Source organism: Diadema antillarum, unplaced genomic scaffold (assembly GCF_040938485.1).
Source record: "Diadema antillarum isolate AM-2024a unplaced genomic scaffold, OU_Dant_1.0 seq00000386_RagTag, whole genome shotgun sequence".
Classification (NCBI taxonomy): domain Eukaryota; kingdom Metazoa; phylum Echinodermata; class Echinoidea; order Diadematoida; family Diadematidae; genus Diadema; species Diadema antillarum.
The window spans coordinates 2,253,863-2,279,858 of record NW_027271384.1 but is presented as its reverse complement, the minus strand read 5'-3'; the positions used below and the strand labels follow the sequence as shown (position 1 = coordinate 2,279,858).

General features: G+C 37.8%; 2 protein-coding genes across 2 annotated transcripts; both read right to left on the bottom strand.

Moving 5' to 3' along the window:
* Window positions 1-6,140: 6,140 nt before the first annotated feature.
* Window positions 6,141-18,134, bottom strand: LOC139731844 (cytochrome P450 4V2-like). Its single transcript, XM_071642719.1, has 11 exons — window positions 17,963-18,134; window positions 15,081-15,199; window positions 14,223-14,308; window positions 13,054-13,247; window positions 10,423-10,492; window positions 9,859-9,985; window positions 8,821-9,003; window positions 7,928-8,030; window positions 7,332-7,466; window positions 6,858-7,037; window positions 6,141-6,304 (listed from the first exon to the last, which is right to left on the bottom strand). Exons 1-11 carry the CDS (start codon window positions 18,132-18,134, stop codon window positions 6,141-6,143), a joined length of 1,533 nt encoding a protein of 510 aa, XP_071498820.1.
* Window positions 18,135-23,719: 5,585 nt separating this feature from the next.
* Window positions 23,720-24,133, bottom strand: LOC139731843 (uncharacterized). Its single transcript, XM_071642718.1, has one exon. The coding sequence runs from the start codon at window positions 24,131-24,133 to the stop codon at window positions 23,720-23,722; it is 414 nt and encodes a 137-aa protein (XP_071498819.1).
* Window positions 24,134-25,996: the final 1,863 nt, after the last annotated feature.

Here is a 25,996-nt window from a genome sequence, read left to right as displayed (position 1 = left end):
AGCCCCAAAAGCCATATCAGTGGTTGTCTTGTATAGGAAGAATGAGAGAGATTTAGTAAAGTGCTGTACACATTGTTGGACGGTCAAACAATATTCAAGTGTACTGTTCCATGTCACTATCAAATGTGCTGGTTCGCACGTGCAACAACCAGTACATCTATTATAAAACTGTTGTGCTTTTTCTTCGTATATTGATGCAGGGAAATACTCGAAAACTTCTAGTAATTATTCTGTGTAGAGGAGAATGACGGGTCTCGACATTTTGTGCTTGGTAAAAACCCGTGGTAAACTTAATATATGTCATGATGTATCGTCTTCTAAAATAATAACTTCAATTATTTACAACGTGAACATCTCTGAATGTGCTCATAGTAACAATGGACCACGGTTTACATGAAGTGTACTGTTAAGTATGATGTAATGTTATTACTTGAGCACTTGAGAGTTCAAACGCCCAATGAATAGGGGTGCGTAAATAAAACAAGAAAAAAAAAACGTATCCGTGCGTAGGGTCTATTTTCAAGTTTAAAGGGATTGTATGGTTTTGGTTAAGGCCAAACTATAGGTTTCTAACATTTTTGTTGAGGTAATGAGAAACCTCAGATTATGAAATGTGAAAGAGCATGTAATTCTAATATGAGGAATACAACGTTTACTTGATGAAAATTGGTTTTGAAATGGCTGAGATATCAAAAAAGAGCAGACCTAATAAACGTTGGGACCCAACTTAAATACGTTTGTTTTGTTTTACTTTGTTTTTGGATGTCTCAGCCATTCCAAAACCGATTTTTCATCCGATGAAGTTGGAATTCCTCTTAAAATGGCATGCTCTCTACGATTTCATTATTTCATTTTTAATATCTAGCAAAATTTAAAACCCCAATCTTCACCTACACCAATATTATACTATCCCTTTAACCTAAAACTCCATACTCGAAGAATGATGGTTCTTTGACTGCTATCGATGAGTGTTTAATAGCCGTGTCTTTGCTCGTTAAAAATCTTTTCACGACAAAAGGCGAAAATAGATTCGCACGTTATACTTAGCCTACTGTGTTTGAGTGTTCAGTGCTTTTTCCGATTTCCTCTACAAAAATAGTTATCATTTCCTCATTTCATTGTCAGTTACATCATTGACCTAATATACAAGGGCATTCATCGTATATATCGTTAATTAATTCATGCACCTATACATCTCAAAAGCGCCACGAAGATTTTAACATGCTTCACTGCTTTGATCCCATCATCGCAAGCTGGCAGAAGAACAAGGCGGAGATTCGAGAAATCTCAAACTATATGCGCGGAAGAAAATAACTCTCAAAAATCAAGTAAAGTGACTGTGCAGTTGTGGTGTATGTCAGGAAATCATGCCTCAAACAGTTTCGCTTGGGAGAAGCAGGCAGTTTTTAAAAGAAAGCTAACATTTCAACAGAATGATTGTCATATGTGATCTCAATATTTCACTTTTCCACACATTATTCCAGAGCAAGCTTTGACGGCAATGGTATAAACAACAGGAATATCTTGCCATTAGGAAAATGTGCGAACCAGCGATTACCCATCTTACTTGACGCGCACCCATCTTCGGACACAAAATTTGTCATGTTCTCATGTTTTGCTGCTCCTCATCATCTGCATTTATTCAAAGGCATGTACGTCTGAAAAGGGCACATCAGCGAAACAAGACTGAAATGAGGGAAACAATTCTTTTGTCATTGACGATACATGCTCACACAATAGTTATTGTCCTGGCACCTGAATGTACTCATTAAGATGCACACAATCATGTGTCGGTGACAATGATTACATCAAAGGAAGACTGCTGTGAACAGTCCAGGTATAGTAGGTCCATGTTTACAAAGACTTTCGCATTTGTAATACACTGATAGATGTATTTTGTAGTATAAAGACCGTAAATAAAATGTAACCAATTTAAACACACTTTAAAATATTGCTGTTGATTATCAGCTGAAATCTTTGATTCTATACGTTTATATACTTTAAAAAGATGCACAGGTGAAAAATTAATCAGGCAATAATCAGTCTCGGAAAGGTTTTGATAATGTCATGGCAATGTATATGTATGTGTTTATGCTGATGTAGATTTAATAAACTTAAAGATAATAAAAAGTTTTGGTATCTCAAAAGTTTCCCTGAATTTCCTTGTCTTGGTTTGTGTTTCACGTTAAAGTACGTTGTCTGTGAGAATTACTCGCCCCAAAGTGCTCTCATGTCTTAGTAATCATGCAATAATGGTTTCGTACCAGAGCCGTCGACGTACAGCGTCGATAGATATTGTACGAAACCACTGACTGCGACCAGCAGCGTGCAGCCCATTGTACGCATAGCGTAATGGGGCTTCGCATTGTAGCATTCAGGATCATGACAGAATTAGTATCGCGGGTAAATGTCAACTTGAAATCCAAAAATTTCTTCGATTTGAAGACTAACTAATTAAGTTGAAGTATTGAAAACAGGCTTCGAACAACGTTTGGTTCTGCCAATATTCCCTTTCTTTTCGAATTGATGACTGAATGTGACTCGGTCGAGAGGACCTTGGGAGAGCTGCATACACTCACTACTACGGCCAACGCATGCGCACACAAACATCTTATCCGTTGATGGCTTTGAAATTTGTGCGCATGTGGTGTGTTCGCATGCACTGGCTGTAGTATTCAGTGTATGTAGCTCTCCCAAGGTCCTCTCGGCCGAGTCACATTCAGTCATCAATTCGAACAGAAAGGGACTATAGGCAGAACCAAACGTTGCCCGAAGCCTGTTTTCAATACTTCACCTTAATTGGTAAGTCTTCAAATTGAAGAATTTTTGGGATTTTAAGTTAACATTTATACGCTATGCGTATGGGACTGCTGGTCCCTATGCGTATGGAGCTGCTGGTCGCAGTTAATTGCATGATTACATGAGAGCACTTTGGGGCGAGTAAGTCTCACAGTGTTAGTAAATATGAAAGGTATTTTAACCTGAAAAACAAACTAAGACAAGGAAATTCAAGGAAACTTTTGAGGTACCAAAACTTTTTATTATCTTTAAAAGACGATTTAATCGCAATGGGGCTATCAAAATGATTTCAGCTATCATAACACAGACTACTGCAACTTGAAAGTAACAGACTGAATACGTTTTCAAAATGTTTCTGTTTATTTTGATAACAGTCTGGAATATGACATTTTGACGCAAAAGTAATGTTTAGTATGCAAAATACGTAATAAAATGACTTAATCATGGCATTCAAACGCAAAGAGAAACAAAAGAAGTAATCAGCATTTTTTTCCTAGGTCTGCACTATATACATATTATATCAGGAACCGGAGAGAAACAGTTGCACAAACATACATTACAAATGGTATGTATATGAATATATATAATTTCATTAAGTATTTTGAATAACCAAATCATGGCGCTCAGAGTAAAAAGTCAGGTCTTGTTTCCTCTTAAAATATTCTTGGTGATGTGGCTTTATTATTGGTTAGTGTAAAAAAATAAACATGCGTGCGGCTGATTGCCATCATTGCTATAACCATCTCCTCCTCGATGACATAATATAACACAACGATCTTGTAAAGATAATACCACTAAAGATATTGCTGTGTATAATACGGAAAAACCAACAACATGTGAATGAGTACAACAATGATATCCTGTGTTTCTACTTTACGTTATAGCACGAAGAATGTCTTTTGCCTAGTTTGCACAGCGTTGCATGTCCAGAAAAATTATGGCATTCTCATCATATTGGGTCTAATGTACAGTATGTACTCAAAAGTATGATTTGTAAATGCAAGATGGGAGGGGCAGTTCGTTTTGCCAAGGTAACAATACCTTTAAGGGAACATAAATTGTGTTGAAGAACTTGTTGATACCTATCAAAGCAATAAAGTTATCAACCAATTAGAATGAACGTTGGCATCTCTTCCGCTTTCGTGTACTAAGGCAATACAAAATAAAAATGTCATTCAAAACAATGTCGAACCTTTCTCGGATTTGCTTTTCCATAAGGATTAAAGCAGTTGATATAGCAAATGTAATTAATACGGTGGGAACACAGGACTGATCCTTATAGGACAAACCGACCTATACAACGGCGAGTTAGTTAGTTTTTCATATTATGTATTGGATATGATTGACATTGACATAGAGTTGTTATTCTTATTCCCCATCAAAACAATTATGGTTTCGCAGTTTATTTCTCCATAGTCATTATAGACAAGATTACAGAACAAACAATGATCATACAACAGTGGTCGAGAGGTGATTGCAAATACCCTCTAGACTGCATAGGAAAGGCACAAACATGTCAATAAAGAAAAGCAATATACATGTAGTACACATTATTTTACAGTTCACTAGAAGGCCTCACGGAAATGATATATCACCTCTGTTACTTTGAATGTGCACTTGCAAATGATATGACTAATTTGTAAAAACTTTAAAAAAAATTAAATTTCATAACCCTCTAATTAGTCAAGTCCCATGTGATAAGATCTCTGTCCTTCTGTTTATCTGTTTTATATACTGGGTTAAGACATTGGGGTCTATTAGTCGGCACAGGTGTGAAATACGAACATTATGCTTGCAAAATCTCGAAGCAAACATTTGTGCAAGTTATCCGTTTGCATTATAGATGATGACTGGCGGGGGAGGGAACATACCGAATGTTCCACCCGAAGGGTTTGAAATGCTGTTGAGGGAGGTTAAAAGTCCCGAGACGAAGTCAAGGGACTTAAAGCCTCCCGAAATAGCATTTCAAACCCTGAGGGTGGAACGTTTGTTACATGTTCCCGACAACAAAAGTCATCATCTGTTATATATATTATTATATGGCTTAGTCAAATACTTCAAATACGTCAACGTCAACCACCAGCAAAACGCACTCGATCGCTCGCTCGCGTGTTGCATGCCCCATGCAGCATGCCCCATGCAGAGCCAAATTCACTGTGCGCGCGCGGTCATAGGCCTTCTGTACTTTGTTACGTGAAAATGTTTTCCCATGGAAGAACATTACAAACATGTTCGCCCATGAGCGAACATAACGAATGTATCTCCATCACGTGACTGTGTTTAGCCAATCACTAACCGGTATTTGGCTAACCCATTTAATATAACATGATATATAGATCATACATAAAATAGTAAGACGACACAGTATTCAAGACCAGCAATCGAGTAGTACTCTCAAACAAATGTGTGCAATGGTAACAATTTAACTAAAAAGCACATCGAGAAAAAAAAAAACATCATTAGCAGTGTAGTACAACATATATCGCATTGTTAATATTTCTTAAATCGACAAGTCTCACCTTTTTATGTACAAAAGATAACAGCATGCTAAACATCTTAACTGAACGACGTTGTATTCCCGACTGATTTTATTCATGAAGAATTGACCACTTAAAGACAAAACGAAATCTTAGCTTTTCGAGCAGTCACCACCGGGTATTCTCAAATTTAATATCAAGTATCCTCCCAAGACACTTGTAGCAAGGGGAAATAAAGCCGATCAGTAACAGACTCATCTCTGCTGATATACCTAGCAAATTTAACTTAAAGTATATCTTAAAATTGCCTATAACATAACCATAATCTAAAGCACGTAAAACATTTTTTATGCCATGATTTACAGGGCTGCCCAACCTGCAAAGTTTGACAACCTCAGAAATGAAAAACAAAACAAAACAAAACGCATAACCTTGTAGTATATGCATATTCTCAATCTTCTCAAATCTCAATTCAATAAGAAGGAAAAAGTAAGTTAAATGGACTAGTAGCACGGCTCTTGAATTTCACTGAATTCCGATGGTAGAATGCTTAATAGCAGGTAACTGCAATTATCAAAAGTGAAGGACACCTTTCGTAAACCATGACAAGTTAGAACGATACAATTATTTTAGCACTGTTCTTTATAAGAAAGGAACTCTCTCTCTCTCTCTCTCTCTCTCTCTCTCTCTCTCTGTGTGTGTGTGTGTGTGTGTGTGTGTGTGTGTGTGTGAATGGGTGTGTGTACATCATTGTACATCGTCACTCGATGTACGTGTACCACGCACGTTCACCCAACCGGGATTGCTTACTGTAGAATACGCCCTCTATAAGCTTCAGACACTGTGATCACAAGGAGCCTTCCTTCAATTCCTTTTGCTCACTTTCATGAGGATTTGGCTTTCCGCTGGGTTGAGGATCATGAGACCTGCTGGCTTCACTTCTTCCACCGTCTGCAGTGATTTGAATGAGAACCGCCGCAGGAGATTGGCCAGGGTGACCTTTATTTCCATCATGGCAAATCTCTGTCCTGTATATGATGATCAAACAGAGTGTTGATGTCGTGTGATATTCCGACATCTTGAACACGACTGAAACAGTAATGGTTGAATGCAAGTTGCACGATATACAATAAATGTAGGCTATGTCGGCAGAACGCGCATATAGTGTACACATTAATATCCTCGGCATTCAGGAAATCCAGCATAGACTTCATCTTATGGCGTGTTGTTTTAGCCTTAAATTCCAGCAAAAAATGAGACGCATCTTTAGGGATCAGAATATGATCCGAACATACACCTCATGTACCTATTCGAACCGTGACGTTAATTCCATATCAAAACTGTTATTCAATCCTGTAGATCACTTTCGTTCAATTTGAAAGCGTTTGCAGGTAAAAGATCAAATTAATTTATCATTGAAGGCTCGCTTCCGATATTCTACATATTCTTGATGATATTTTTTTTTTCACACGAACTGCGCGAACTATACTGTAATCTTAAAAAAAAAAAAGTTTTGTGTATCAGACAACGAAAATCAAAGAAAGCAAAGATTACTTGGAATTGTGCGAAATGTATAGCTACCAATGCAGTTTCTTGGTCCAGCTGAAAATGGGACGTAGGCGTAGGGATGTCGCTTCAAAGTGTGGTCCGCAAGAAACCGATCAGGGTCAAACTGATCGGGATCAGGAAATTGTCCGGGGTCGCGATGGAGGGCGTAGATGCCCAAAACAATATTCGTTTCCTTCGGTACGAGCTTCCCATCTGTAAGTGGGAGTGAGATGTCAATATCCACAACAGCTACTGTTTTGCGAGTAAGATGAGTGAAACGATAAAGATCACAAAAATCTATGGAGCACACTCTCCCTCCTCGAAGAACGATTTCGTTGAAAAATCGGATGAGAAAAAAAAAATTGGACCGATTTTTTTTTTTTTTTAAATTGCCATTAATATTTAGGGGACCCTACGTCATCTCTGTCGTAACAACAACGCTATTTTTCCGAGAAAAATAGTGGAAAAATAAAGGCAAAGCAAATCACCAAATCTCTTTCCACTCACCAAGTATAATGTCACTATCAAGGCTCCTGCCAATGGATGGTACCGCCGGTAGGATTCGAAGAGCTTCCTTCACCACGCAGGTCAAATACGAGAACTTGGCCAGGTCATCTGTCGTCACGTGACGGTCTGTGTCCCCTATAGAAACACAGCATGTGCATGCCATTTTGGTCATTGATACACACGCACATAAACGCACACTTACACTACACATACTAATGCACACTGATGTAATACGTACTTCATATTTTTGAGCACAGGAAATACATTGCTCGTACATTCTCATCGCTTGAAATATGCACCTGCATATGGGTTTCATTGGCCGACTGTTAAAAAAGTCCACTTAGGTGTTTTTGTTTTGTATTGATGTGTTTGGGGGTTTTTTGTGTGTGTGTGCCGCGCACGATATCATACTCATTTAAAACTCATGTTGTGCATTGAAACAGATGCCAGGCCTGCCAGTGCTGTGTATACAATATGCTGAAACCAATGGACTTACCAACTGGGAACCGGTGAAGAAGATTACGCTTTTGACTAAAGTAAGGTCACCTTAATCATGAATATAAATATTTTCATCTTACCCAAAGCCTAAATCGTACCTAGAACTGAAGCAATCTCCTCCTGAAGACGCACCTGAACATCTTGGTGAAGACCCAATAGGTAAAGGCTCCAAGAGATAGCTGAGGCTGTCGTATCGTGGCCCTGTGTTACATAATGGAATATCCGTCAATCATCTATTCAGATGTGATTTGTGGGTATCTGGTAAAGTATGATGTGAGTACTTGTATTAGTAACATTCATATCAAATTCACCTCCATTTGTGTGTGTGTGTGTGTGTGTGTGTCCCTGTTTCATGCTTATAACCAAAATTATTTTCCGTCTTATTTCTGCATCAGCTCTTTTATCATCATGCCACTATGTCATCATCATAAGTTATATTACTTACTTAAATAGAAAAGCTGTGAAGAATTTGAAACAAAAATATATTTTTCTTTCCATCAGATCATAGACTCGGGTGATTTCGTTCATCTTATTCAAGTTTTAAGTACAAGTAACTCCTTCGGCCGTGAAGGAGAATGTGGTTGTAAAAGTAAATGGGGGACACATTTTTAGGAATGGTTAAAAAAAAATTACAGTATGAGAGATCTGCATGGAGCACATGCTGCCGATCACACATCAGGGGGCATTATTTTATTCAAGCATTTTCTCATATATTTTTTCTGACAAACTGTTTTAAGCTAATGAAATCCTTCTGTCTGGTTTTCTGAGAGGAAATTTGGCCAAAGAAAAAAAAAACTGTCAAAAGACTTGATTAAATGCCGCCGAGGTCTACCTAATGGCCTAAACTCATGCTCAACGGGATGAAGGCAGGGCAAATATTAATGGTCCTGTCAACCTCGTCATTGCCGATATTGTAGAAAAAGTCGATTTGATAAATGGGGATTTAATGATCACTGAAACACACGTGAGAAAACTCTTCTTCACTTCACACCTCGAACATGAAGGTATCCACTTCTTCCTGGATGTCCGCCAGAGTGAAGCTGGGGTCCTCTCTGTGCATCTGGATGAGGAGATCCAAGAAAGCCACTCTCTTTCGTTTCCCTGCAATAGCGCCATCGTCACTGCTGCTGATGTCGACAAGCTTTTTTGGTTCATGCAGTCTTTGTTGAATCATCTAAGGGTACAAAGAAAAAGTTTACAATGATAACTACACACACACACACACACACACACACAAACACAAACGCACAAACATACACACTCACGCATGTATGAGAGGGAGATTGTGCTTGTGTGTTTGCATACAGCATGGACGTACATAATTGTGTAAGTCGGCAAATATGAAGTATGTGTATAATGATACACTAAATTATGTAAAGGGTTTACTTATTTTTTGTTTAGTCATTCACATGTAGCGAGAGCTGCTTTTGAAAGTGTAAAATGTTTGACGATAGTGAGATGACACGGATTACTAGTGTCATCTTATTATCTACATTTCTAGCAAAATACACTGTTAGACATACAACATTGTGGGATTCGTTACCCATTTAACTAACCGTATAGTACATTAGTGTGAGAAGGGGTCCCGACCCTATACCCAGAACAAGTGTAGCTCCGTCATTATTTATTCATGTGCGAGAAGATGAAACGTTCAACAGACTTATAGTTGGTTCAACGTGGTTTATTGTCAAGCTTTCGGTCTTCCCTTTAGACCTTTATCAGGGCCATACAGAAGTAATACATAAGATAACTCTCTGATATACGTATAGCAACATGGCTGCACCCGGTAGCAGCATAAGTCTAAGTATTATAATAGCGTCAGTCCATGAGGGCTAGTTTATTAATGGGTTCGTAGTTGCTGTGTAGCAAAAAACGTAATAATGTAAAAATCAATCATGTAGCAAGTAGTTTTATTGGTCACATTTCACAAGGTATAATAATAATAATAATAGTAATAATATATATATATATATATATATATATATATATATACATATATGTAATATATATTAAAAACTTGAATACTCACCGATTTGGTAAAGCCGTGAAGAACTTCAAGGTATTTCTTCTGTTGAGAACCAACTTTGGTCCGGCTGAATATTTCGTCCATCCACAGATGTGGATGTTTACGTCTGAAGACGATCAAGGCAGCAATGCTGGATTCATAGATAGTTTATGCATGATTGTAAATGGAGAGATAGATAGGCAAAAAAAGACAATGAATGAGTAAATACAAGGTAAATTTCAAAAATCTAGTTATTCAGCCGTTAACATGCCCCATGGATCCAGTTACAATAATATGATCAGTATTTAAGCATCATCGAATGCCTCCTTTTACCATTCTTTTTCAAAAAAAAAATGTAAATACATTTTGGAAAAGAATGTATATAACTGTAGCATTTAGTTGGAACATAAATTGTGTACACTTCTATCCTTGACACTAACAGATACTTGATGATTTGAAGAAATCTGACATTATTTGAAGAATTCTGATATCATTAGTCCATATCTTGAAACTTTAAAAAGACATTGTTCGCTTACATTGTAACCATATATACCGGTTGTACGAATGATACAGGAGGTGTTTAATTACCCTTTCAATGCACGCACGTATTCGCTATCACCTTCACCTTGGGCATTGGTGTGTTTCCCCATAGCGGTGTCTGTGTGAGGAAGAACATACATTTTATAGTCTCTCTCTCTCTCTCTCCTTATCTTTTGTCGAAAACACAAGAATGCTTGATATTGTGCGCAACAAGGTATTAGGGTAACACCCATGATAAAATTAACAATTCTTCGAGATATTCAACATGGCCGCAAAAATGGCCAACAAATCTTGAATATTTTTAAAACCCTTAAGAAAACATGTGTAAGTGTTGCATCAGCCATATTTGGATTGAGCACTCTCGAAATACAGTAGGGCAAAACTATCTTTTTTATTTTATAATGAAACGCTTATATCAGAATTTAAAGTTTTGGCGACCATTTTAGATAGGCCTATCGGCAAACCAGAGGGAAAGGGTTACTTCTCCCAGATTCGGATTCAGCAACCTAGAAAAAGGGTAAAATCAACAATTCATTTTCAACTTTTTTCATGTAAACGGAAACACTTATGTCAAAGTTTCGTTTTTTTCTTCTCTCTCTCTCTCTCTCTCTCCCTCTCTCTCTATGTAATTTTGGATATCATACAAAGCGTATATAGGAGCGAAAGGGTTGCATCAACACAGATTCGGATTCAACTCCCTAGAAATATGATAAAAACCATTTTTTGACACTTTTTTCCGTACAGTAGGAAATTATGTGAATTTCGATTTTTTTTGCGGCCATCTTTCATCTCAAAAAGTCCTCAAGGATGCAAGTGTTGCATCATACAGATTCGGTTTCATTACACTCGATAAAGGTTCAAACCATCTCTCTCTCTCTCTCTCTATCTATCTATCTATCTATCTATCTATCTATCTATGTATGTATGTATGTATCTATCTATCTATCTATCTATCTATCTATGTATCTATCTATGTATCTATCTATCTATCTATCTATCTTTCTCCATCTTTCAGTCTTCAAGGTCCCATATCGTACAAGCTTTGATTTTTAGTGTGACCCTCCATTTCCATCCCCATCCTTATTCAATTTGCACTATGCATAGTTATGTATCAATTTTTCAATTTTTTTTAATTTATGTCTTCTTCATTTTGTTACTCATTGTCACAAGTATTTCACTAATTTATGTTTTTTTGGCAATTAATACAAATATGTTCTGCTTATTCATTGTATATAATTTTCGCTGTCTATTAGATGGAAATGAAAATAAATTTGCATTTGAATATTCAACCATTTATCAGGTGTCTCTCTCTTTCTGTATACATCCTTCTATTCCAAGAGTATCATGTTGGACCCCCTTGTTTTATTATATTAATGATATGTATCATCGGTTGAAAACGTCCTGTTTGGTAATGTATAGCCCATGATTCGTGTCACGGATGTATGTTTTATGAACATGGGCGAAATTGTTGTTACAGGGTTAGGCCAAAAATCCGACTTTGGCGCCCGCTCTAAAATTAGTTTAAGCGGTGGTTTACATTCTGCCAATACTCTTTATTATTAAAAAAAACACAAACAACACACACAAAAAAAAAAAACGTTCTTGTACGCATTGAACGCGATACGCGTTACACTTGCAAGTCGGATATAAAGGTATTCTTTTGAACATTGTACGGAAACGCAGAAAGTCTGTGGTCGAATATTTGTAGATAAAAATGCATACATTTTAAATCAAGGATTTCTCGAACAGCTTTTTAAAGGTATTCGTGTGAGATAGAACACGATTCTATCAGCGCGATTTGGAATAAAAAAAAGAAGGTCAGGTATACGAATTAAAGCGAAGAATCCCCACACTAATAACTGGGGAAATGAAGTTGGGTACATTGTCTGCACAATCACGTTAGGTTTTCACAGTTAGTCAGTTTTGTGGCTGGTAAATTATGCGGAACTGAAGCCACTTGATAATCAATGAAGTATAGGCTATCAACTAAAACGCTTCACGAGACAGTTTGTCTCCTGATTATAGTCACAAGGACTTGATAATTTGTCTGTTTTGTCATTTTTTTTTCTTTTTGCTTATGGAATCAGACATCGATAGTCCTCTCCAAACTTTTGGAAGACAGGACTAGCAAAAGAAGACGGCTTGGAGAAGCACCTGAATTCGTGGGCACATATTTATCATTATAGGCGCCTATTTCTTGCAGTATTCTGTAATGCGATGGGAGAAGTCTCGTGTATCTTCTCTAGACTTATGTTACCCTTCGTATCCATTCAGGTTGGTAAATTGATTTCATCATCCATCCAGTGCTTGGTAGCTTTCATGTGACATGTAAATTTCCTATCTCTTTCGTGTGCTAAATGTATTTCCCCTGTTTCATTCGATGTCATTCCAAACGTGATATGAAATTATCACATGGACAGTTTGAAGTTAACGGGGGAGCAATTTTTGAAGTATCTGCTGTGAAGAAACAGGATATATAAAAGCAGTTTATGGATATTGGAAAGTACAGGTATCTATAAGGCTAGTTTTGTTTTGTTTTGTTTTTTGTTCATTTATGTTGTTTTGTTGTTGTTTTTGTGTTGTTGTTGTTGTTGCTGTTGTTGTTGTTTTGTTCTGGTTTTTTTTTTTTTGGGGGGGTTGAGCGGAAGGTGTTGTTTCATTCTGCAGCCTGGAAATTACCGCATATGATGTCGAGAGTGCAGTGTGTCACAAGCGGTAAAATATTGACGGGGACATGTTGGTCTTTCACAGCGTCCAACTTCTTTGTCAAGATTTTGCTCTGCTCGTTGAAGACATCCATGAAGTTTTGGAGGATAGAGAAGTGGAAGGTTGGCGTCAGCATCTTGCGGCGTTGGAACCACTTCTTGCCGTCACTGAGGATTGAAATTTCAAATAACGAATGTTCGAAATGACTACGGACTAAAAACTATCATTGTTATCACTATCATTATCATTATTATTATTATTATTATTATTATTATCATCATCATCATCATCATCATTAGCATATTATTATTATCATTAACATTATCATCATCATCATTATTAAACATTTATTTGGCATTACAACGCTAGAAATAAACAGAAAATCATATTACATGATATAAAGAATGTCGTGATTCTAGGTGCATCCCGCTGGTTGCCAGGGGATATGATGTATTGGTAAAGATGAGTGTGACTCCTCCACAAACACCATTCGGAAATACAAGTTAACACCATGGGCATCGTTTCGTGAAAGTTGTCAGCCCTGGCAAGTTGTCACTTTTTGACAGTCACCATGGTAACAGTCGGACACCAGAACGTCTCAGCCAATCAAAACTAAGGATTTTACTGAAGTTGTCAGAGACTGACTTGTCAGGGCTAATAACTTTCATGATACGGTGCCCAGGTTGTCAATTCATAATGTTTATGTTCATGATGATTTAGGGCCTACTATAATTGTAGCTAATCAGTGACAATATAGGCTCACGATCTTAAAAATCCATTCAATAAAGACAAAAATACCCTATGCCAATATGCTTGCACTACACACACAAACACACACATAAACACAAGTGAACGTAAAAAGGTCATTTCTTGGCGGGAATGATAGTTAAGCACTGAAAGAAATTGGCAAACTGTATAAACGAAGAGTGCTGTGGCTTCTAATCTTTAGACAGAATTTTCCCAGTTTGTGTCCTCAAAGTTTATATCCATCATGTACAAAATATTCTACCTACTAAAAATTGACTGAGGCGTATCAAAGAAACTGGCAAAAATTAGCAAAAATTCCGCCACCGCCCCTCCCTTCTCCTCTTGAGTGCAACCTCGCTCTTATATTGAATATCAACTCATTGTCACTACTATACCTGAGCAAGAGTCCAAGACCTAGCCATGGTTCACTGAAGGAATAGTCGAATGCTTTCCTGATGTTCCGACTGTTGTTTAGTAGAGCCTGTTGTCACGAAAACCTCTGAGATTAGTTTGATATATATTGACATGATATTGTTCAGGTAGTGCCAGATAGCTGCTCGCAATAAAAAAAAACCCGAATATAATCACACACTGAAGGTAAAGGTTAAAATTCAGGTTGTTAACGCGTTGTAAACATCCATGTGTTTGCTTACTAGTATTACTACCGATCATCTACATTACGTGAAATATCATATACACACACGACACACACACACACACGCACACACACATACACAGACACACACACACATTTGTTTACACGTACATTGGTGGATACGCAGGTCAGTGCAATATCAGCTCTTACCTCCCCTTCCCTTTCCTGTTTGCACATAATTGTCTTTACATCTGCGCTATAGAATGTGTGTAATAGATAAAATTTTACACAATTCATGATTACAAGTGTAACGTTTGTAAAATGCTATGTATTTCCAGGTTTTGTCTCTTTGTCGTTGTATCATTTCTGTCAGACAATATCATCGTGGGTACTTGTACTACTTGACAGCACTAATCACAGATGTATTCAGATTGCTTCATTCTTATCGTAATTTGTGAATTTAGCGTTATATATTGTGTCTAGTTGGTTTGCATATAATCCTGCTTAAGCCATTTCTGTAACGGTATCAAAATGTTAGCTCCTATCACTCAAAAGCGATGATAATAAATAATGACATTATACTACCGCTGTATTCGCAGCATTAGCAACGAAATGGATGACGGAAAATTCTTAGGAACAGGTTCTTTGGAATACTTGCCTCCATGTGTTTGGCTCCGTAGATGTACAGAGATGGTCTTGGTCCTAACCACAATCTCATAATTCCGCCTGATTTTTCTCGATATTCATCGAGAACGCCAGTAATGTACAGGAAATGTTCTATCGAGAAGACAAAGTAATAACACTTACGTATTGTATCCGTGTGTATGCATGTATACAAGCCTATGATATAGTTATGGGCAATTCCATGACAAAGGGAAACATTTTTTAAGGCGTTTTTGCATCTTGAGCTAAGTGAGTGAACGGTGAACGCCTCGCGTTTTTTGTGGTCCATCAATTCCAGATGACAGCAGAGAGATAGGAAAGACAACTTCACAACTGTTGAACCATACAAACACCAGTAACTTGGGAATTGTCCTTAATTTTCAACCTGTTTTAAAGGCTTTTTGTGACATGAAATGCAGTGCTCATTTTTAGAGACCACAGGAATTCTATGAACTCTCTTCAAGTAATTTTCCGTCATTTCGAATTCTCTGACATAAGGTAGGTTATTCAATGGAAAATAACATGTTTAGGAGTGGAAATTGATAATTAATCATTTGTGATAGCCCGATTAATATTTCAAGAAAATTCCATCAGAATCTATTGACAATTTTTTTTTATTGGTACATGATATTGGTTGTAATGAAATTTTGCAATTTGCTTACTTGAAGGCACCAAACTAGAAATGACATCACCTTTACTGATCATTCATTACACAATACGACCAAGCAATATGAACAATACGGTTCACGTTCAAACATTCCGTCCACACATTGTCAAGTTTGTAACTATCTTTTGAAAAGCTCCATAGCTTACAATTTTTACAGAAACAATTTACTATTGCATCAGCCTGTCCATGAACATAGTCCTATATAGCTGTCACACACTTTTTCATCTAGTCTTGATAAGAATTAAAGATTTTAGAGGCTAGAGTGTATTTTATTCTCATCCCGACAACACGTGACCATACAAGTAAAGTCCATGTTCTCATTCAAAACAGAGACATCACAGCTGAACGTAAACTTCCCTGCATCATATACTAGGCGTTACAAAAAACATTTCCCACTTTTGATCCTAAAGGGGTATCTCACCGGGTTTGAAACTAGTTCGCGGCTAGTTCGCGACTCCAGATTTCGCTAGTTCCAGAGACGTCACCGCGACGTCTCCGCGACGTCTCCGAGACGTCTCCTGAAAGTTACAGAGTCTCCGAGGAGTCGCAAGAAATTTAAAACATGTTCGATTTTTTGGAGACTTTTTCCAGTCTCCGCAAAGTCTCCGCGACGTCTCCGAGACGTCTCCATCAGTTGCAGAGACGTCGCGGAAACTAATCATATCCCCGACTGCTGAGACGTCTCCGCGATGTCTCCACGATGTCTCCGAGACGTCTCCGCGACGTCTCCGAGACGTCTCCATCAGTTGCAGAGACGTCGCGGAAACTAATCATATCCCCGACTGCTGAGACGTCTCCGCGATGTCTCCACGATGTCTCCGAGACGTCTCCGAGACGTCACCGAGACGTCACCGAGACCTGCTGGAGACCAGGAAAAACTGGTGAGAGGTCGCGGAGACGTCTCCGCGACTCTATTTGACGCTGTTTGACCTAATTTGGAAACCACGTGACCCATCTGCGTGCTGACATCCTGCCTAGATCAAGTCAGGTGATCCTGCAACGGTCCCATCATATTTGAAACTTTTGACACCTGCCATTACTCGTCTCAGAGACGTTTCCTTGGTGAGACCGCAAGCCATTTTTATGCGACTGCTGCGACTGATAATTTGGAGACGTTGCGGAGACGTCTCCGTTGGTGATATACAGCCTTTAGTAGTTCAAAAACTATACGTGTATATGAGATAACATTGACATTGATGAATTGCTGAATAGTGTACAATTTTGTTGGAGGAAATTGAAAAATGAAAGCATAAGGCACTTTCATTGAATTCAAGATTTATTTTTAAGTTAGGGTTCACATTTTGCTCTATTTTCAACCTTCTGTACAAAACTTTAACTTTCCACAGGGGTCAATTGGTCAATTGGGAGTGTGTGGTTAACAGCAAGACAATGATCCTGAACAACGGCCAGGATTTGAATGCTCTATTCCATATTCATGAGAAATTCTACTCTCACAGCTAGTCTTTATTCATCCTGAATGTAGTGTATGCAAGCACATGACAACGCGTGATTACTTTTTTCATGTGCATGCATTTTACCCTTTACCATGAATTCAGGCTAGCAGTCCCCAGGGCAATCCATCATGAATTATCAATAAAGCATTAATGTTCCTTGGAGCAGCCTTTAGTCAGCAGAGCACTGAGAAGGTGGTATTCGTAGTATTCATGTCTATTATTCTAAGTCATTAGGCGTTTTCACATCAGCCCGATGTTTCGAAATAGCCCGCTATTTGATAATGTGAATACAAATTAGCGCGCTAATTGTATCGCTCTGATCGAGAAAATTTCTCGAGTCCAACTCGGGAAATTTCTGAAATAGCGGGATAGTAGCGCGCTATTTGATATTAGGCGTTTTCACATCAGCCCGATGTTTCGAAATAGCGCGCTATTTTCTGACTTGGGAAATAGGAAAATGTCTCGAGCTTGGATTTTTATCGGGCTGATGTGAAAACGCCTAATGTAAGCACACACATACACATCATTACTACAATCACATAAACGAATTAATATAATAATAATAATAATAATTGCATTTATATGGCGCTTCATACTGACGTTTCTAAGCACACTTTGCTACTCATACAAACAGACTAGAAAACACAATAACATTAACAAAATTAACGTTAACAGTAACAAAAGAAGAAGAAAGAAAAGAAAAGAAAATCATTGCTATCAACTTTAATACTGGAATTCTACTCAACGATGACTGACCTCTGGGATCATCACTGAACTTATGAAGATTGCCGACAATTGGGAGTGCAGGGGGCCCGTGGAACTTGCTGATGAGAACAAATATACGGATACACCTTGCCAAGTAGTACATCATGATTGATGTCACGACAAAGATGATCGCTGTTGTCCCCAGTCCAAAATCAATTGCCATGGTTACTTTTGAATGAAAAAAAGAACAAAAACAAAGAGGCTAAAGTAAGAGAACTTGTAAGCTATATAGTTGTGGTAGAAGTAATAACGTAACGTTGGAACAATATGAGTAATCATTACCTATATGAGGTAGTTTTGCGGGACAATTGTAGCTGGTATTTTGACCGGTCGTCAAGTCAGCGGGCAATATTAGTGGGTATCATCCTTCTTCCGGGTTTTGCCATTCACTTTACATGTAGACATTCCGGTCAATCACAAAGAGGAAACATTCACAAATCCGGGACACACGCACCGCAGAAGAACGCCAACAAATCAAATCATACGAGGTCGACCTCTTTCAGCAGTACTACGCGTCAAACAATGATGAGTCCATTTGCGCTCAATAACTGCACAGTGACCATATGGTGACCATCACATATTACAACTCCAAATTGAATCAGAGGCAAAAACAAAGTGTAAATAGTTCAGAGGTATGAAGTTCGCCTGTTATAAATACATAATCGTGGAAGTTGGAGTTTAATGATGTACATTGATGAACAATTTTGCGACTATTCGACATGTTGGTGATGATCTACAGGTAAGTCAAATGTGGCTTGATCTGTATCATAGTGTTTAGCCGTATTCACATATTTTCCTAATTTACCTAAAAGGGGATAGGTAATAATTATGATATTGACTGGCCTTGAGGGAGATACCAGAAAATATTGCCCGCACTGAAAGAATATTTTCTGGTATCTCCCTCAAGGCCAGTCAATATAATAATAATTACAATGAAGGTATACTGAAAAGCAGTCGTCTGCGTCACAGTGAAAGCGTCATCGAAACTATATGTTGTTAGAGCAGGGAGAAAATCCAGCAATATATTCAGTAACAATGGAATGCTCTCTATAATTATCGTACCAGCAGCATTTCTAGTTTATGGCAATCATTATACACGCATGCAAGTAGCATTACGTGTTGCGATCTGTTGTGAGGAAATAAATTAGAGAACGCAATGAATGTAAGTATAGGTGCAGACGGACGAGAACATGAAGCGAAAGGAAATTACACGGAAACCAGTAGTGATTTTTGCACCCATATCAATAACATTGGTAGTAATGTTTAGCGGTCACACACATAATACTATGTTGACTTTGTTGTTCAAGGTTTGGTCAGGGTTTTTTTCCCCTCTAATTCTCTATCAAAGATTCAAACCCTAGAACCGAAAAGGCAAAAATTGGTAGCACTAGTGTAATAGGCCTACACTAAATCCTAAATAATTCATTTTTAATGAACGTTGACAACAATAAAAGCCACGTAATGATTTCATCTTGGTACATACATATGAAAGAAGGATATCTTTCTTTTCTCAGTGAGTAAAGAAATAAAGTGTTGTATTCAATATTAAACACATCTTCGTTATAATTCTTTGTGCAGCAATAACTTACCTCTTAACGCTCTTGCTTGAATGAAAATAATGTCTGTATGGGAGATATTCTGAAGAGAATGTGAAGTCACCAAAATGTGGAAGCGAATTACGTAGAGATCGCAAAATCGTTAGTGCACGATGAATTCTGTGTAAAGCTGCTGCCCTCAACGAAGATGGAGCATATATGAAACAAATACAGATAACATTAATATTACCTCACTGAAATCTTAGACTTTATCATCAATTGTAAAGATAACTCCTGCTGGTGGACCATATTTGAAATAAATACAAACAACATTTATATCTCACTGATGTCATAAATTTGGGAGGGGAGCCCTTGATGTCAATCAAAAGAAACCCTTTCGGCTCCGTTAGGTTTTTTTAGGACCAACAAGATAACGGAATATGACACTGGACGCAAAGATATTATGCAGGGCATTAAATCGGTAGCAATGACTGAAATATTCATAAATCTAAAACAAAAAAAGTACAAATGATTTTCAAGTAACTTTAACGTTGAATAATCACAACGGGTGTGTATAGACGTGTATGCAAGAGAAATCCCAAAGCAAATGCATCGAACTCATAAAAGTACTAGTATATTGCTAGAAGATCAATATTTATCTGCTTATTTTATGAGACTTACAAAATGACTTTGTGATGATGGGTAGTGTTATTCAAGGGCAATGAAGAGTGTAACGTACTTTATTTTCTTTTTCCCAATGTGGCGCAAGGTAAATATACAACAACTCCAAAATCAAACTTTATCTTGTCGATGAGAACACCCCCACCCCTCGCAGACATACACACGCACTACAGCTACTTGGTGAATCTTACATTGAATCGTGTAGTGTTTATATATATATATATATATATATATATATATATATATATATATAATTATATATATATATAATATAATTTTCATGTTTACATGTTAGTGTGTGTAGGTGTGTGATGTGACGAAAGAAAAACGGTTGATAGCTTTGGAATTATAAATCCTCTTACTGTTTGTCCTGTTTGGAAAAAGTGCACGAGTTAAAAAACATTAGTCTCCGCCGGGAAACGAACTCGAGTCCTTTGGAGTGGAAAGCCTTAACCGATTGGCCACAGTTCAGGCAGACCCTAGCTGTTTTATATATATATATATATATATATATATATATATATATATATACGAAGAATAAACCGGTAATGCAATATTTCGCCAATATAGAGTTTATTGAGCAACTCGAATTTTCGGTGGCTTCCATCCACCTTCTTCAGGAGTCTCGACGTCGAGACTCCTGAAGAGACAATGAATGGATTACCAGATTAAGCTTAGATTAGACATGCTTTATTAACACATTTTGTCCATGATTAATAACAACTTTCAAAGCAGTAGCGTTATCTTTTCAAAAGTTATTAGAGTTGAAAGTGAAGAGTGTGTACAGGATTTTTAAGAAATAAAACGTGGACTCTATCAGAAACATCTAATCACACTGTTCTACAATAAAGTGTTTGAGAAAAACTGCTGAAAACACAGTTTCCTGTTTGTTTTATGATCCCAAATCTTAACATAGTGTAGAAGAAGACTTGTTCTTTCATAAAATATGGAAAACTCAAGATTGGCTAGGTTGACCCATTTCACCTATTTTCAGTCCTCACACAAATTCAATGCGTGCCACTTTTGTTCGTTTTGTGATGCACAGTCACACACACACACACACACACACACACATATATATATATATATATATATATATATATATATATACATATATATATATATATATATATATATATATATATCAAATAGGTTTCATTCTCCGTCAAGCGTATTTTTGTTACTATTATGACTATAGTGCACTCCTGTTATAATGAACAAGGTTATACCGAAATTCCGGTTACAACAAAGTAAAAATTCAGGCGCGAATATTATTTTTCATTGTTTATTTGTTCGGGTATAACGAAATTTCAATATAACGAAAGAAAACTCCCGGTCCCGAGGACTTTGTTTTAACGGGAGACGACTGTATGTTATCATTGTATTTATATTATTTGACATGCAGCCTATTATGTGAAATGTAATTGAATTGAATTGGGAGTGCCAATTCATAGAGCGTGTTTATATTTTTATCGCTCTTCTCATCGTGGTGTTCATCATCATTATCGATTGCCGATCGTATGGTGATATGCTTGCCATTATCATAAATTTGATTCGCGAGTTTAACTTTAGAACTGTTTAAATTCACGAGGGCAGCGAGATGGTTTTAGACTGTTCCAAAGTTAAATGAGGGCATCCAGTTCTCACCGATCCACGAAATAGGCCTGTGCATCATCGTGTTGAATATAAAATGGGCCCGTATATTCATGAAACGCAACCCTTTTCCATATCATGTGTCCGGTACACCTGCAACACTATAAGGCTTGATCGATGCGTTCGGATTTTGAAATGGACGCTACAATTTTCTTTCTACAGTGCACTCCCGTTTAAAACGAACACGGTTATAACGAAATTCCGGTTACAACGAAGTGAAAATTCAGACCGCAACATTATCAGCTCTATGTTTTTATTGTTTATTCGTTCGGTTATAAACAAAATTTAGATATAACGAGAGATAACTGCCGGTCACGGGGACTTCGTTATAACGGGAGTCCACTGTATATCATTCATTCTTTCAGGAAAGGTCCAATCAAGTAAAAAGAGGAATTAAACTTAAAGACACAAGCAAATTCCAAAAAGAAACACTTTATTACGGTACTCCACAACAACTGTCAGGAAATAAAGCTGCAAGTAAATAATCTGAATACAAAAGGATGGGATAAATAGTACTAGACACTATTCATCAAATTGACTAAACAATATATGGCAATAAGTGTTAAAAGGTTTCCACGTTCAAATAAAGAATCCCTTTCTGGCCTTTGACCTCCACGCGTATATGTAAGAGAGCTGCTTTATTTCTGTCTGTGTGTGCGTTTGTGTGCGTATACTCATGTTATGTCCTGCTTCCCAAAGAATATGTATAATTGTCTCGTTGCATTATTACTATAATTTTCACTTCTCACGAGGGGACTGCATTCTACAAGCTTGGCTTTTTAGCAGTCCCCTCCATTTTCGACCTTTTCTTTGTTATGATTCAGTCACATTTTGTCCATGTATCTCTTTAACTAAAGTATGTTTATTGTTTCATGTAAACAAATGACGTGTATTTAAATTTCATTTGGATGTGCACAAGTTACATTGTAGTTAATTTGTTTACATGCAATTGTCATATTATATGCTTTGGCCGGAAATGAAATAAAATGAAATGAAATGAATGAAATGAAATAAATCCATTCAGCACAATTTTTCTTTCACGAAGAAAACAGTTATAAATTCATGATAGATTATGTATATTTGAAGATTTAAGATCAAAGATTAGTTGAATCAAGAAACTGGAAATAAACTCACTGTTGCGACGTTTCGCCAATTATCAATTGGCTTCTTCGGGCGAATGAAGCTCCCGATGATGGAATGGCCCTTAAATAGTGCGAGATTGTGCAGAGCGCACTGGACCTTGTCCAGCGCGCGAAAGACGGCTTGGGATTTTGCGAACGGCCCGGTCCCACGCGTGCGATAAATTGAAGCGGAGACCTCCTCTCTTGTTAAGTGTAGGTCTCTCCACACGTTCCCAGATGGCTTCCTTGACGCCCCTCTCAAACCACTTGGATTCTCTATCCAGAATAATCACTTGATTGGTGTTAAACGAATGTTTGCTGGCATTGATGTGTGTGTATACTGCTGAATCCGGGATGCTTTCTGAGTTGCTGGGTCTTCTGTGTTGGTTCATGCGAGCTTTTAGTGATTGTTGTGTCTCCCCTATGTAGAAATCATGGCAATCCTCCTGGGAACATCGGATGCCATAGACTACGTTTCTCTGTTTTTCTTTGGCGGCTCGGTCCTTGACGTGAACTAATCTCTGCCTTAATGTGTTGTGGGGCTTGAAGGCAGTAGTGATGCCTTGTTTCTGAAACAGCCTTTTGATCTTGTCCGACAGATCATGCACGTACGGGATAGTGATGGTGACTTTCCGTCCCTGTGTACCGTGGGTTCTCTGTGTGTTCTTGCTTTGTCGTTTCGGGGTGTCTGCTTTAGAGAATGCCCAGTCTGGGTATCCACATCCAGCCAGGGCGTTTTTGATGTTGGTCTTTTCTTTTTAAACCTCAGGTGGACTGTGAACTATGGTGTCTGCTCTATGGAAGAGGGTCCTGATGACTGCAAGTTTGTGAACCAAGGGGTGATGTGACTGGAAATTAAGATACTGGTCCGTATGGGTCGGTTTCCTGTACACTGAAGTGGAGAGGGTACCATTTGAATCGACGTGGACCTCAACATCTAGGAATGCCAGATGTCCATCCTTGCATGTTTCTTGTGTAAAGGAAATGTGCGTGTCCAAGGAGTTGATATGACCAAAGAAAGACGAACTCTCTTCGTCATGGAGGATGACAAAAGTGTCATCCACGTAGCGGAGCCAGATACGTGGTTTGTGTCCAGAGTAGGTACTCAGTGCTGTGGCCTCAAACTCTTGCATGTAGATGTTGGCCACTATGGGAGAAACTGGTGAACCCATAGCACATCCATGTTGTTGTATGTAGTGCTTGCCGTTGAAAGAAAAATAGGTTGTACTCAAACAAACCCCTAGCGCTTCAACAATCTGATCTATGGAAAGTGAAGTACGATCCTTCCAGCTGTCATCCCGACTAAGACAAGTCCTAACCGCATTAACTGCTTCAGATGAGGGAATCGATGTAAATAAGGCACTTACATCATATGATACTAATGTTTCATATTCCGCTAGTTTGATGTGTGAAATCTTCTCAACGAAGTCTTGGCTGTTTTTCACGTGGTGAGGGGACTTTCCTACTAAGGGACTTAGAATGTTGGCAAGGTGTTTGGCAAGGCTGTAAGTCACAGAGCCAATGCAGCTTACAAAAAAAAAATCCCAAGCCGTCTTTCGCGCGCTGGACAAGGTCCAGTGCGCTCTGCACAATCTCGCACTATTTAAGGGCCATTCCATCATCGGGAGCTTCATTCGCCAGAAGAAGCCAATTGATAATTGGCGAAACGTCGCAACAGTGAGTTTATTTCCAGTTTCTTGATTCAACTAATCTTTGATCTTGTACTTCGACTGGATGAATGAGAAGAATTTATATTTGAAGATTTAGTTGCCGATGTAACAAATCCTTAATTGATAAGTAAAACTCTCAAAAAGCATCTCCTAATAATCGCTGACATAGATGAAGATGCACATACATGACATGATAAAGGGATATTAATAAATCAACCAGGAATATACTACAAAAGTTTCACTGGGTATACAAGTCAAGAAACAATGAAAATTGTGAATGTTATGGTAAGATAGAGCAAGGGAATTGTTTTCTGTCTTTTTGAATGATAGGGAGAAACCACTTATGAAATATGAAAGGGTATTTTTCTTATGAAAATGGCTGATATAAAAAACAACAAAATAACAGGACCACTTCGCTCTTGATTGTTTTTTTTTTATTTTTACTATGTTTGCATTTCTTCACCATACATTAATGTAACACAAGTCCTATGTGTTTCCATGTGCTTTCTAGAATGCAGAAAAGAAGAATAACTCGTAGCTCAGTGCTTGATAGCTACACGAATTTCAGTTAGCTGTCGCAACCAGGGTTGCAAGATTGGAACAATGCTGTGCATAGTCGATCTTTATACCCGAACTCAGTCGGCCTTCACATTTTGTTTTCCTAGCCCAAATTTCACTGCAAAGTTGTATCTATGAAATCATTGAAAACCAGGTATACGGCCATAGACATGTTAATTTCATGATTATATAATGCCATGGAAATTTATATGTATGCCTTAATTCAACAGTGAATTGGTAAGACTTTGTAAACTTTGTTACAATGAATAACTTTAGAAGGCCTTTATACGTATTCCCAGTTTTTACATAATAATCAGGGTTTAAAATCATTTTCATGCTTTGATAATGATAATAGGGGGCCCACTCACCATGGGTGTTTTTTAAACTTTAGATTTGATGATTTGCCCTGCCCCCCCCCCCCCCCCCCCCCCCCCCCCCCAGTGTTACTGTTCGTGTCAAGCCTTGCATAATGTCGAGCCTGGCATCTATATGAATTAAAGTTATTTAGACACTTAGAAGAACAGACGCAGTTGACTGCAGCAGCAGTAATCATTGAAGTCATGGTAGAAAAATCATTCTATATACCATAGAAGAATAGAATTTCGATCATGAGAACAATATCTTGTTCAAATCCGATGTGATTTTATGGGTAGTGTAGGTAGTATTCAATGATGGGGCAGGTTTATTAACAAGGCCGTTAGGATCTAATTTCTTCCATGAGCAAAGCCTTTTTTTGCAGAATCAGATTTCTATAACAGTTTTAAAATCTATCTCCATCAATACCAACTGAGGACTGTGATTGCAAAA